The 13,409-nt window shown below is 44.8% G+C and overlaps 1 protein-coding gene across 1 annotated transcript in view; it reads right to left on the bottom strand.

The window, feature by feature from the left end:
* foxp4 (forkhead box P4) overlaps positions 1-13,409 on the bottom strand; it is an 81,150-nt gene that overhangs the window by 47,885 nt on the left and 19,856 nt on the right. The window contains exon 2 of the mRNA XM_053445290.1: positions 903-1,082. Coding sequence (XP_053301265.1) covers positions 903-1,073 — 171 coding nt within the window. The 5' untranslated portion in view covers positions 1,074-1,082. The remainder of the gene's footprint in view (positions 1-902; positions 1,083-13,409) is intronic.

The raw sequence follows: 13,409 nt of genomic DNA, 5'->3' as shown, positions 1-13,409 counted from the left end.
TGACACATGCACACACACAAACACACACATGAGCGGCCAAAACTTCCTCACTTCCCAAAAATGTCCTCACTCTGTAGGTTGTAGGCTAAAAATGCTGCATATACACACTTACTCCAGGAGTATCTGAATCCTATGGTGTGTGTGTGTTTGTAAACTGAGAATATTAAGTATATGTATGATCCCCACAACAGGGACAAATGGCTTGTCTCACCGAGGCAGAGCTTAATCTGCAGGTACCAGGTACCTTTTTTTTTCTCTGCTAGCAACGTGTAACAATAAATCAGTAGGAACCACATGTGTATAAATTATTATAGTGAACTTTGTCCCAGTGGAATTAGTTGGCCCATTACGAACGGTGGATAATTAAAGCGCCGACGAGCCAACCTGTCAGAGCTTTCCACAGTTTGCACATACGAGGCTGACACCTACCAGAGTGAGGCTGACTACATGCTGTCACATCTGTACATTATGTAACGGCCCGGTCTTGCCGCTCTAGACAATGTAAAGTACATAATGTGAAGCACATGAGTTGCACAAGTGGGAGTGTTTGCAAAACAGGTTTTAAAAAAGCACATACTGTATGTACAGTATGTCACCTCTCACACACACACACACACACACACACACACACACACACACACACACACACACACACACACACACACACACACACACACACACACACACACACAAATCTTGTCAAAGGATAGGTTATGTAGATTTAAGTAGACTTATACTAACTCTAACCATTACCACTACTTACCTAGCTCTAACCCTGAGCCATGTCCTTGATTCGGACATTTTTCAGGGGGGCAACCAGTACCAAAATACAACTAGTGTTTAGTCTGAAATTTGTCACAAAATGTAGCCTGTGAAACACACACATACACACACACACACACCTGTTGTTGCTGCAGGTGCAGTAAGTCGACTGGACTGATCTCTCCGTTGGTGTCTCCATTGGATCCACCCTCTCTACCTCCTCCTCCGTCTGATTGGCTGCTGAGGCTGCTGACTCCGTTCTGGTTGGACGGCGTTGTTCGAATTGTCTCAGAGGCTGATTCCACCATCATCACTGGCACCTGAGAACAGCAGAGGGGTGGGGGGGGTCAGTGGGAGGCGGTGGTGGATGGCGCAAAAACAACACAGCGATTGAACAAAAGTGACCTGGGCAGTTGGAGTAGAAAGCCTTGCTCCGATCTGAGTTAACAAACAAGGCAGGAAACTAAAGTCAACACCCGCTGAGAGAGAAAAGTGAATTGTGTGCGTTTGTGTACGTGTGTGTGCATGTGCACTGTGAAAGGGACGCTTAGACGTGAGGCACCTGCACACAAACATGCCCCAGCGGCCACAAAGCAACACCTGAGGCAGACACTTTTTTCCCCCCTGCATGTAAATGTGTGTCTAGGAGCGTATCAATAGATTTGGATCAGACGTGCAGCAAATCTAAACTGACAAGGCAGTTAATACTCGGCTATATAGTTAAATAACACACACATCTCTCCAATAATCAGAGGTGGCATGTGCGCGCGCTGTGTGTGAGCCACGAGCAGGTTGGTCTTTGAGAAAGGATCTGTTTGATGCGTCTTCATAGGGCCTCTCTAATTAGAGCATGTTCCCTCTGCAAAAACCTGACAAAACGAGCCGTTCCTGGATGTGTTGTTGTTTTTGAGAAACAACGCCGTGCAAACACACAGGCACATTTGCCATCGTTAGGAGTCGAAGCGTGGGAGAGGAGACACAGAGACACACACATCCGCGTGCAGAACACACATAAGGTAGCTAATACAAAACAAAACAAACCTTCATGCAAGCACGCAGGCTGTGAACTCCTAATGACAAGCTCAATCTCGTCTTTCTGCCTCATCCAGTTTTAGAAATTAACACACGCGGGCGCATAGTTTTAAAGGGGAAAGTTCCACTGCTTTTATTTCAGCAACCCGAAGTGGGTACACAAAACGCCATCGATGCACTCTACCCACCATCTGTGTGCAACTGTGTGTGTGTTTCTGTGTGTGTGAATATCTTTCAGAGGCATACAACCCAGGCCTTCTGGGGAAACAATAAAAGGCATTTCATAGGAGAATCTTTCGGGAGAAACTTTTTCTTTTCCTCTGAGGAATCACTGATTCTTCCGCTGTTGCCTCAACACAATGTAGATGAATAGAATTTTTTTGTGCCAATGCATTGAGAAAAAAAAAGACATTTGAAAACTCCTACACCAATTTGTCTTTTTCCCCCCAAAAAATGCCCGCTGCTGTTTTTTTCTAGAAAGACATATTTCTGTAAAAATGCTAAATGTAATTTTCCAATGTTTTGAGCTGCACAAGCCAAATTCTGATCACAATCATGTAGCATCCGAGGTTTCAGAGGCACATTTCTCAAGGCCTCCTGAAACAGCTGTTGCCACGGCTAAGGCCCTACAGCCCCACACTGGCTTCTGCGTGGACCTTGTGCTGAGACCAATTTTGTCCAATGTGTTTTTTCATTTGGATGGGCTAACACACTAGGTGCTAATGGACAGTTCAACGCTTTAAAAGCACCTATCACACTGCAGTATTTTTCCTCCCCATTGACTCTCCCCTGTCCTGGCACCGTCTGCCTGCGAAGTTGAGACCGAGAAGTAGAACTTCATCGTCACACTTGAAGCTGTAGTCACTTAATCTCCAGCCTCACTTCTCTTCCCGACACTCCTCCTGTCTCCTCCCACCTTCATCCAGATCTCTCCTAGGGTCAAACTGCTCCCTGAGGTAATATTATGAAGCAAGGCATCGTGCTGAGTGATCAACATATCCCTCTGCACAGTCCACTGACTTTGTAATGCAGTAGAAACTCCTCACATCATAACACGTCTCACTAAGCATGAATCACCGGCCCGCTATACGTAGCCCACTCTCTATAGCTCTGAGCTGTAATGTACTGTACACCCATCTGCTTCTTACTCTTCTTCATTGACCTTATTAGCAATGAGGGGAGGAGAGATAAAGACGGACAGGAGACAGAGTTCGCAGGTGGACAAGGACCTAATGGGAAAGTGGGGAGTGTGTTAAGACATGAGCGCATGCGCTATCTTTCACACAGTCACACAGGCAATGTGGTATGCTCCTCTAAAGGGTGTGTACTTTGTCATATCCTGTAATGGGTGTATATAAGCTGGTGTAATGGAGGTCGGGGAAAAGGCAGGGGCATAAATCTACCCTGAAGTCTCTGATTAGGACTATAATACACATATACACAGTGCTTTAAGTTTAAGTGTTTCTGGTGGCTGCCCGTGCATGAGGCCTGCCTCAACCTGCCACTCACTCCTCCAATGTGTCTTTTTTCTCCCTCCCTCCATCTCTCTACAAGCTCAGACCCCCTCTAGCTGAACCCCTGACCTGAGAGAGTGTGGGGAGAGACATTCCCACTACCCCAAGGGGACCAGGCGAGGGAGGGAGGAGGAGCGCAGATCAGAGAGATAAAGAATGTGTTTGGAGGAGCGGGAAATAAAAGACCTCCTTTGCCTTTTAATTGGGATGGAGAAGACAAGAAGGGAAATGGGACTCAACATGTTTCTGATGACTCGTGTGTGTGTGTGTTTTTGTGTGTGTGTGTGTGTGTATGAGTATGAGTGTGAGTGTGTGTAAGAGGCTCACACCTGCCTTTGTACTGTAATGGATTAGCTCAAAGCACATGCTAGGTGCATGTGTTTATGTGTGAGTCTGGTGTGATTGACGAGCGGAGCAGAGATGGGATGGCTCCTGTTTCGACACGTACGCTTGTTCAGATGTTCCCGAAAATTTTGCACTAATAATAATTGCAATGCAACTCTCCCTCTGTTCCTTCCCACTGCTCCGGGTGTGTGGAGTTCAAACAGGCCGAGCCAAATGCCCAGTGAGCTGGCTCACTGCGGCTGACTCTCAGGCTTTGTTGGAGGGATTGGCTCTGTCAGATTCCTCCTGGTCACTGCTCGTCAGAACTGCAAAGCCAGACCAGTTTGACTTTCTGTGAATGGGTGTGTGTGTGTGTTTGTATGTGCGAGCGGGAGTTGTGTACAGTGTGTATTTATGTGTGCATCTGTGTTTACAGCAGCTTAGTGAGATAATAAGTCTTTATCATGTTATGCCTCATGTGGGAATATTTTCAGCAGTCCCAGAACGCCTGTTCTGTTTCCTCCGCCTTGCATCAGCTCACAGGAACGCTGCTTATTAGGCAAAGAACTGAGGGAATAAGGGTGGGAGGGAAAGTGTGGGGTAGAGAGAGAGGGAGGGAGGGGGTTGAGGGAAAAAATTGTCTGTACTAGTATCTACACTCCATCATCTATCTACTTTCATCTGACTCTTGAATTATCAGTCTTTCACCTACTCTCGGCACGCTGTCTTTCCCCCCTCTGGTTATACCTGGTAACTAGTGGCAGGTTCAGCCCCGGGAAACATTAAAGTTTTCACCCTAAAATAGAATCCACATCGGTTATTTCTATAATCTTTGATAGTTCAATCAATATTTGTGAGCAAAGGAGGCACCGTAACTGAGGCAGAAATCTGAGGAATTGGAGCTGTAACCTGTTTGGTAATCAGGAAACAGAATTTTGAGGAGCTTCTGCTGACAATGAGAGGCTGCGTGGATTCATAACATATTTGGTTTAGCTGTTACACCGGGTTATGCTTTATTTCTTTTTTTTTAATTGACAGTCACAAACTATGTCCTGGTTTGTGCCATTGTGTTCACAAAATGTCCTATTTACTGTGAGTGCAGCAGCTCCAGGTTTTGTCTCTTAAAAGCATCAAAAAACAGTCTTTCATTTCTGTGCTTTGACAGGGACACAAACGCTGACATACAAAGACAGATCATAATTTCGTAAACACTTACACACCCATATTCTCATACTCTCCCAGTGAGAGCTGGCAAAGGCTCCTCCACTAAATAAACTGTGACACTGGCCCTGGGGGATTCTGCTTTAACCCCAAACCCCAGAACAAACCCAGCTATCAGCTCAGCTGGGCCTTCATGTCTCCATTAATCACTTCTTGGGATTTACAAGTGAGCGAGTCAATGCAGGAACACTGAGCGGAGAAATGCAACGCGAGAGAAATAAATAAGACACAGAGAAGCAGCGAAGGAAAGAAAATAAATAAGTTAACACAGGTCGCATTATTAATCTGCAGCTGTGACTTGGAGAGACAAGGTGTTCTCGTATAATCATAGTTTCAGGGCAGAGTTTCCACCAAAGCCTGCTCCTCCTATATATCCTGCCACTAAGGCGGCCTCCGCTTTATCTTTTCATGCAAGCAGATATTTAACTAATTAGGCTACCTTGTGCATGCTGAGACATGTTGATTCAAAGAGCAGGATCACCATAAATGTGGTTAAAATAACGTCAGAAAGAAAGTGTGCGTCACTGCAATGCACATAAACACGTTTGATATTTCAATTTTTACGTTATATTGAGATATACATTTTTACAAGGTCCTTTTGAGATAGCATAATCTGATGAGTGAATTGCTAGGGAAAAATAATAATTGACATTTGATTTGAAGCTTTTGATTAAACATAAATGTATTTTTCCAAAAGTGATCGATAGGCTCACATTTACATTAAGTACAACCTAAAGTATAATATTATAGTATATTAGTATTTTAGCCTATATGTTTCAGAAGTCTTCTGTAACATCCTCTATAAGACCTCGAATAGAATGACAGAAGGCAAAATGAGAGGACGAGAGATAGGAGGGATATCTGCGTGGCATTTCTGGGCTGACGTGCATTAGCCTCGGTAAAATAGAATGAGGTCAGAGGAAAGCTGAAGAAAACACACACACACATTCTCGCACAAGCAATCGCATACACACTCCTGAAAACCAACTGCACAATTCTTTTTTCCATCACCTCCCCTGTCCACGTTTGGTTGATTCCTCAGCGGCTGGCCACATGCAGACATGCTAGTCAGATTTGCAGCAGGATACAAGAGCGGGGTGGCCAGGTAGTCCCTCACACGGAGCTAAAGCTAGCAGCTAACAGCAGCGCTCCAGGCTATTCTGGCTGCCAGCCAGCGCTAACAGGTTGGCTAACAGCAAAGGGCTAATGCTAGATGTCTGCTGAGGCCCTGGCCCTGCTCCAGTGCTAACAGGTGAACTCCATTATCCCTCAGACAGATAGTCAGATGTGGGCCAATATCTACTACTGGCTGGCTGCGCTCACTGGCTTCAAAGAGCCTCATCCACCCAGAGAGAGGGGCTAGCAGCGCAGGCCTGTAGCGCTGTGACCTGCAGTGTGCTCTGCAGCTGGCTAATGAAGACGCCAGTGCTGCTGTTGGGGAGTAAAGAGAAGATGAGAAGGGCTCAGAGTGCAAATGATAAGAAAGTCCTTTGCTGCATAAACAGAGAAGTTCTTCTATCCTTTTGCACGATTGTCTGCCACATGATGCTCAGTTTGTCTTTGGGTGGGCGTTCACGTGTGTGTGTGTGTGTGTGTGTGTAGCCTCAGCACGTGCATGTGTGTTTATTGGCTGTACAGTATATAACCTGCCATATAGGCTTTTTTCGCCCCTCCTCTCTAACCTGCATGCCCCTGTGCATGTGTGAATTGTGTGTCTGTTCGCCCAACTTCAGTTCTCTGAAGACAAAGTCCCTGTTTACAGAACCCATAAAGATTAGCCTCCCTCGGTCAGGTGGGTTCTGGAGCCATAGGTAAACACACAGCACATTCCACACCGATGAGATCGCTCCGTATGTGTGTATGACCGGGGCAAACATACACTCCTGCCTTCATCTCGACCCTTCCTTTAGAGTGCAGTAAGTGATTTACCAGCTTGCAGACTGCTGTCTGTTCGAAATACTGAAGACAGACACAAAGATATGCGCACATACACACACAGCACACACAAATATTTGTAGAAGGAGCGGACTTCGTGCACACCTCATTTATCAGGGCCTAAAATCACGAGTTGTACATTCCTAAAGAGGTAAAGCGCACGCGTGTGCATGTGCGTGTGCACGTGTGCCAGTTGGAAATCATCCTGTGATCATGAGCATGAAAAAATACCCAGCTTCCCCTTCATCTCTCCTACCCTGTCCTGAGAGGTAATGGAGGCTCAGGTCAGGCAATGACAGTCCACATGGCTAATACGCAGATTGTATTTAACATGGTGGAACAGAGGTGAAGAGGGGAGGTGGAGGAATGGAGGGCAAGAGGCAGAGGAGCTCCGAAGAAAGCGATGTGCCTTTATTTGGATCTGAAACCAGCTAGAGTGCCCCGGAGCAATTAGCAGCTCTGTCCTACGAGAGCTCTTTATTAGAATGACCTTCACAGCGAGGGGGAGGAGGGGAGGGACGGAGGGTGAGAGACGGAGAGAAGAAGAAGGAGAGAAATCTGGAGAGAGATGAAAGGGTGTCGGGGGGGAAATGGACAAATGACATGAAGGTGAAAAGATGACTAAACTGAGACTTATGTACACAGAGATTTTAATTTCCGTATTAGCGCAAGAGACGTGCTGATGGTGTATGAGGAATTTGATCTGTTTGACCCTTAGTGCACCATCTACCAAAAAAACTGGGTGAGAATTTAGAGATTTACCCGTGCACCAAATTTAAGTTTTCAGTCTGTGAGGCATTTGTGTGTTCAGCTGAATGTGACCTTTCAATAAAACATGAACGCTCCGTCCTATTAACCACATAAAAATATACTCCATTCCTAACGACAATATCTTCCACCTTCGCCGAATAAATGACTCACTTCCAACTTTAATTACATGGGACAATTTATATTTGATTGCATGAAAAAGTCAAAAACTGTGAAAGGAGTTAAGTATATTTTCCCAAGAGGCAAATTTGTTGTAGTATCCTTTGAGTGAGACATAATTTCATGTCTGATCAAAATTTGCATTACTAAGGAAGATGAAGTGAAAAGATTTATTAACACCTGAAAATGAGCAACAGAGTCTTACAATAAAAAAAGGGGGTCACAATGGATTTTAAAACTAGTGGTGTAATATATATAAATAAATAAATATCAAAGTGGACATGATATAATTTTATACATTGGCTTTCAAGTCGGGCACTTTGCATTTCCTAGTTAATTAATAGATTGGATCAGAGCAAGTTTAATCAAATATAATTGAATAAGTCCAAAGCAAAAAAAAAAAAAAGGGCCAGACTTTAAAGGAGACATGTGGAGAAAATGATAGCATGTCCACTTTTCAAATTAATTGAATTTTAGTACTTTTGAACTTGGTCCAAGCTGTTACAGAGGTAATTAATTCATACCCTATATCCAAAAGTGCTAAAACAAGATGATATCCCTGAGCATTCAGTGTAGGAGTGTAGACACACACACACACACACAATTATTTCTTTCAAAAAAAGCTAAATAAAAAATCAACAATGTTACACCAGTGACAATCTGTAATGTATTCCATGTAATTGTTAGTTTTCTTCTTCTTCTTCTTCTAGTCTTCTTGCTCTGTTCTCCTCATACTTTTGTCTTACAGGCCACAACTAAAATATTAATAATTTCTCAGGCAGTTCTCATTGTATTAAAAAATGTCTGCTTTATAATTTATCAGAGAAAGAAAAATCTTTGTTATAGTGACAAGCATGCTAATTAATAGAAGTAGAAGGAACATTGAGAGAAGTCATACTAATTTGGAACATGCTAATATTAATAGAATAATTTATGGCACAGTATAAATAAATTAATAGAGTAATTCGTTTGAAAAAGGGATGCCTTCAATTCAATTTAGGAGAAAAGAGCAGAAAAAAATGTCTGCCTCCTGGACAAGGACATTAATAACAGTGCTCGATCACCAGAAAGAGAAAAGGAAAGACAAACTAAACATGCACGGTTCACTTTTAAAGTGCATCAATATTTCATCCACTTAATAAAAATTGGATGAGCAACACTTGTATTTCCTGCCTTGTTATTTTTATTTGCTGTTTAAGGAGTTCTTGACTGATAAATAAGAGTACAATCTGCATATGGCGGCTTACTTTTTAATTTTTTTAATGAGACGCCTCTTACCCTTAGCCACTGCCTTCATGTAAACTTACAGCTGCGTAAAATTCAGCGAGTGAGAGAGGCTGAGAAATAGAGGAAGAGAGAGAGAGAGAGAGAGAGAGAGAGAGAGAGAGAGAGAGAGAGAGAGAGAGAGAGAGAGAGAGAGAGAGAGAGAGAAAGTAAAGAAGGCGGAGAGTGAGAGAGAGAGAAGTGGACTGGGTCATTACTATCCTTATTACTCCTCATTAAAATACACCCATCACAAAGACATTCTGCTGTGTCTGTGTGTGTGTGTGTGTGTGTGTGTGTGTAAGAGTGCAAGCCAGCAAGGATATGCATGTGACAGCGCATGTACGTGCGCGTGCTTCCTGATGTGCACGTGTGTCCGTATGCAAAAGTGACAAAAAAAAGAACAATATAATTGGAGAAATGTACGCAGTAATAATAGGTATTCAGAAAATGATAATTCATATTAAACAGGGTGCACAAAGTCAGCCTCATTTGCATGTTTTAGATTATATGCATTTCAAAAGTAATTTCCGCAGGGCATATGAATGACATTAATTCCCGGGCGGGTTCTGCTATAGACCTCAAACTATCAAACACTCAAACATTTAACAGATGAAAAAAGAGGGAGCTGGTGCCTTGGCAAGGGGAGATTTCAAGGTTAAAGTATTTGAATGTGAATTTTTAAACTTCTGTCTTGGTTTGTTTAAAGTTGCTCCACAGCTAGACTAAGACTTCCATAATTTGGAGACTCATTGAACCACAAATGTTTTTTTTTCTTAGTCAGCTCTATGTTTGCATATGGGTGTGTGTGTGTGTGTGTGTGTGTGTGTGTGTGTGCGTGTTATCCTGTACCAGTCCGAGAAAGATACCTCTCTTCCTAATCCACCACTGTTTCCTCAGCAATAAGCCTGAATTGGTCTGACTCAGTTGTGAGTCATGTGGTCGTGTCACTCCAGAACCAGACTGTAGCACAGTCCAACAGAGGAAAGAAAAAATATAGACAGAGCTCCAATAGACAACATGAACTGACCCTATAGCTGATGGAGGGCAAAGAAAAAGTGATGAAAAGGATGAGAAACAAGGATGTGGTGAGGGAGGGGTGCAGGGACAATAGGAGGAGCAGGGGGAGACGGAGAGGGAGACAGAGGGTTCCCTCTCCTCGTGTGTTCAAGCCGAGAGGAAGACCCCGGGGCAGGAAACAGGCTGGCTGAATGTGTGATTCCAGTGGAAAACTCTGGATGCCATGGACAGCATTCTTTTCTTATTAGGGAATCTGTTCTGCAGCCACAATATAGCGCCTGACTCATTACTGCGTATGTGCGTCTATCAGACAGACACACACACATGCAGACCATCAAGATGTTCTCCACCTGTTATTCTCGCTAAGTTTTGGCCGACGCACAAAGTCATAGCTGTGGAGAAGCCGAGGGGCCAGAAGAAAGCAGATCCGAGAGGAAAGCTAAAGCGCTCAGCACGTCTGTGTCTTGTTTGTGGTTTGTCTTCATCTGTAAACAGAGCTGCTGCTGCGAGTATGTTAGCATGTCATTATCTCATTAAGAATTGATGGCTTCTGCACAGACGGTTCAAACTGTTTTGTTTGGGAGCATTCAGCGACTGATGTTGTACAAACACAACAACCGCAAAAACACATATATCCTACAGCGCGGCTGACACACAAATTCAAGAAGATGCTCGTAAACTGTAAGACATGCACCCTCTCTTACTCAACAGACTCCCTGCCAGTGCGCTCCAGAGGAAGCATTGATGGCAAAAAAAGGGCCTTCAGACCTGCAGACCTCTCCCCTGGCCACCTTTTCTAGCTGCTGATGTGGAAGCGCTGGCAATGATGTGGAAGAATTTGTGAAAGCAGACTTCAGACACTTAAGGAGGGAGTGAGGAGGATGGGACAGTGTGTCAGGGGGCAGTCAAAATGGGCTAATTGGGGCCTGGGAAACATGTTTGTTTTCTCTCTTGTTCTTTTTTCCCCCTTTCATTTTTTTCCCAGCCAGTCACAGCAGATCTGTTCATCTGAGGAGGACGAGCGGAGAAAGCAAAGAGGATTAGATTCTGTAAGACACAAATTGTTGCGCGCGCACACATGCCCGTATGGATGCATGAAGACACCTACGTGGACAGATTTGACATGCCATAAGGCAGCGGCGGGGTGTGTGTATTGAACAAGATTTGTCCGTCTTAACCAAATGACCAACAGGGTGCTGGGCTCTCCACCGGTCCACTCTGCCCTGTCAATACACCGCTGCTCGCTCTATTCAGCAGCAAAGAGCTTTCCTACGGCTGCAGCTCCACACTGGATCAATGTTATGAGCAATGCAGACAAACTGCTGCTAAACAGACTGGCCCCTGCCTCGAAGGCCCGCCACCGCACTGGCTCCCCCAGGCTTGGATAGTTCCACTAATGGAGGTCTCCGGCAGGGCCCCCGAGGACTCCTAACCACCAAACAGGCCCCCAAGGATTAACCCCCCTGTTCTCTCCTCAGTTTCTCTCTGACATCCCCCTATCCCTCAATCATTTCCCCTTTCACATGGTGATATTGACCTGGTGCGTCTTTAATCAGGACCAGTGACATGTCCTTAAGCGTGCATTTGCATGAACCCACATCCATTCTAACATGGAGTCTACAACTGCTGCAAAAGTAAAAGACTGTAAAAGTCCAGCTCGACTGTATCAGGTGGTGAAAAAAAGAGAGAACAAAACCCCTCTCTTGAATCCCCCCCCTCCTGAACATTGCTGGGATCTCTCACCACATGACTCCTGACTAGTCATTCTCCTCGCCCCTACATTTGTCCTCTTTAATAACAGTGAAAAAAGCAAGTGATGAAAAAAGAGCGATGGAAAGAACCTGCATATTTGTCATTTCCGATTGTTTACCTTTTTCACGGCAAATTGATTTTTACATCTCCTGTTACTGGAAGCTCTCTAGGCTCGACTGCCAGGCCTGTCTGACTCTGGCCTCGGCTGCCAAGCCCGTCTTTGGGCTTTATGACCTGGCTCTGGGGAGGACTTTTAAGGCTTTCAACTCACAAGTCATTTCAGTGATACAATACTACTTTTGTCCTAACCACCTTTGTTGTTTTCTTTCTCTCTCCTTCGCCTGCCGCACTCTCTTTCTTTTCTTCTCCTTTCATCTCTCACTCTCAAATCCTTTATCATCAGCTTGGGTGAGTCTCAAAAGCCTCTTTTCTTGTCCATACCTGTTTGTTTGCAGAAAAGGTGGACTTGTTGCATCATGATGGGCTGACTATCTAAGAGAGAAGGCGTGCTACAGGACACACACGCACTAGAAACCCTCCAGCTGACATTTAAGGCTTGCTGTGGGGCGAGTCAGGTTGAAGCAGGCTAGAGTTTCACTGTGGTGGCCGGGGCGGCTCGCTGTGGTTCGGATCTTCCTGGGTTCTGGTGGAGCTGAGGTTTGCCTGCAGGGACCTCCAGTGAGCCAGGCAGCAGGCCTGATCTAAACTGAGGCCACAGCCAGGAATAGTCCTCAGTGCAGAGGGCAGGCCTAATGGTGTGTTTGTAAGGGCGAACCCAAACAAACAACCTGCAGTTTGAATTGAAGGACTGAGGGAGGCTGAGGCCAGATGCTGTCGAATGGGAGAAACACACACAAACACACAGCGTGTATGTATACAGAGGAGCAGAGGCTGAAATAGACTTGTGGCGAGAAGAAGTGCACCATGTACCTCCAGACTGAAGTCATGGCATCAACCTCAGGCCCCATGCACATGTCTGAACTTCTGCCTTACATAGCCTCTGTGTGTGTATTGTGTGTGTGCGTGTGCTCTTATGCTAACCGAGGTCCCACAATTTCTCTCTATATTCACACTAATGAGAGAAAACGGCCAGAAAACCTCTTCTGTAATTACTCCCCAGGGAGCCAGGTCTCAGCATGGCCACGGTGCATAAACAAATACACACACACCCACACACACAGATGTACAGTATGCTGACATGTATGAAACAGCACAAGGCTGACATTTCAATGTGTTCACCTGTTGAAAATAGGAGCACGTGTGAGGGGGAAAGAGAGAATAATACCAGTAATAATATGATTATCGTATCGTTTAGGGAGGTGAGGACATCTGCTAATAGATGTCTGCCAATCAGGTAAGTGTCTGTGTGTGTGTGTGTGTGTGTGTGTGTGTGTGTGTGTGTGTGTGTGTGTGTTTGTGTGTGTGTGAGTGATGGGGGAGGAAGCTCATAAAAAGAGAGAGAGATTACAGAAAGTCAATGTTTTTATAAAATTGCTGTCTTTGTCATGTTGCATCAGCTCTCATATCTGTCTTTTCTGCATTTTACAGCACCTGTATGTCAGCCAGTGTTGGCCTGCAGCGGCTTCTCACATGTACAATAGCAAGCACACACACACACAGAAAAAACAAAACCACCCTATTTGAAAACCTGCTCACCCT

The sequence above is a fragment of the Pleuronectes platessa genome, chromosome 2 (genome assembly GCF_947347685.1).
Source record: "Pleuronectes platessa chromosome 2, fPlePla1.1, whole genome shotgun sequence".
NCBI classification, from domain to species: Eukaryota; Metazoa; Chordata; class Actinopteri; order Pleuronectiformes; family Pleuronectidae; genus Pleuronectes; species Pleuronectes platessa.
This window is presented reverse-complemented; position numbering and strand designations above follow the sequence as displayed.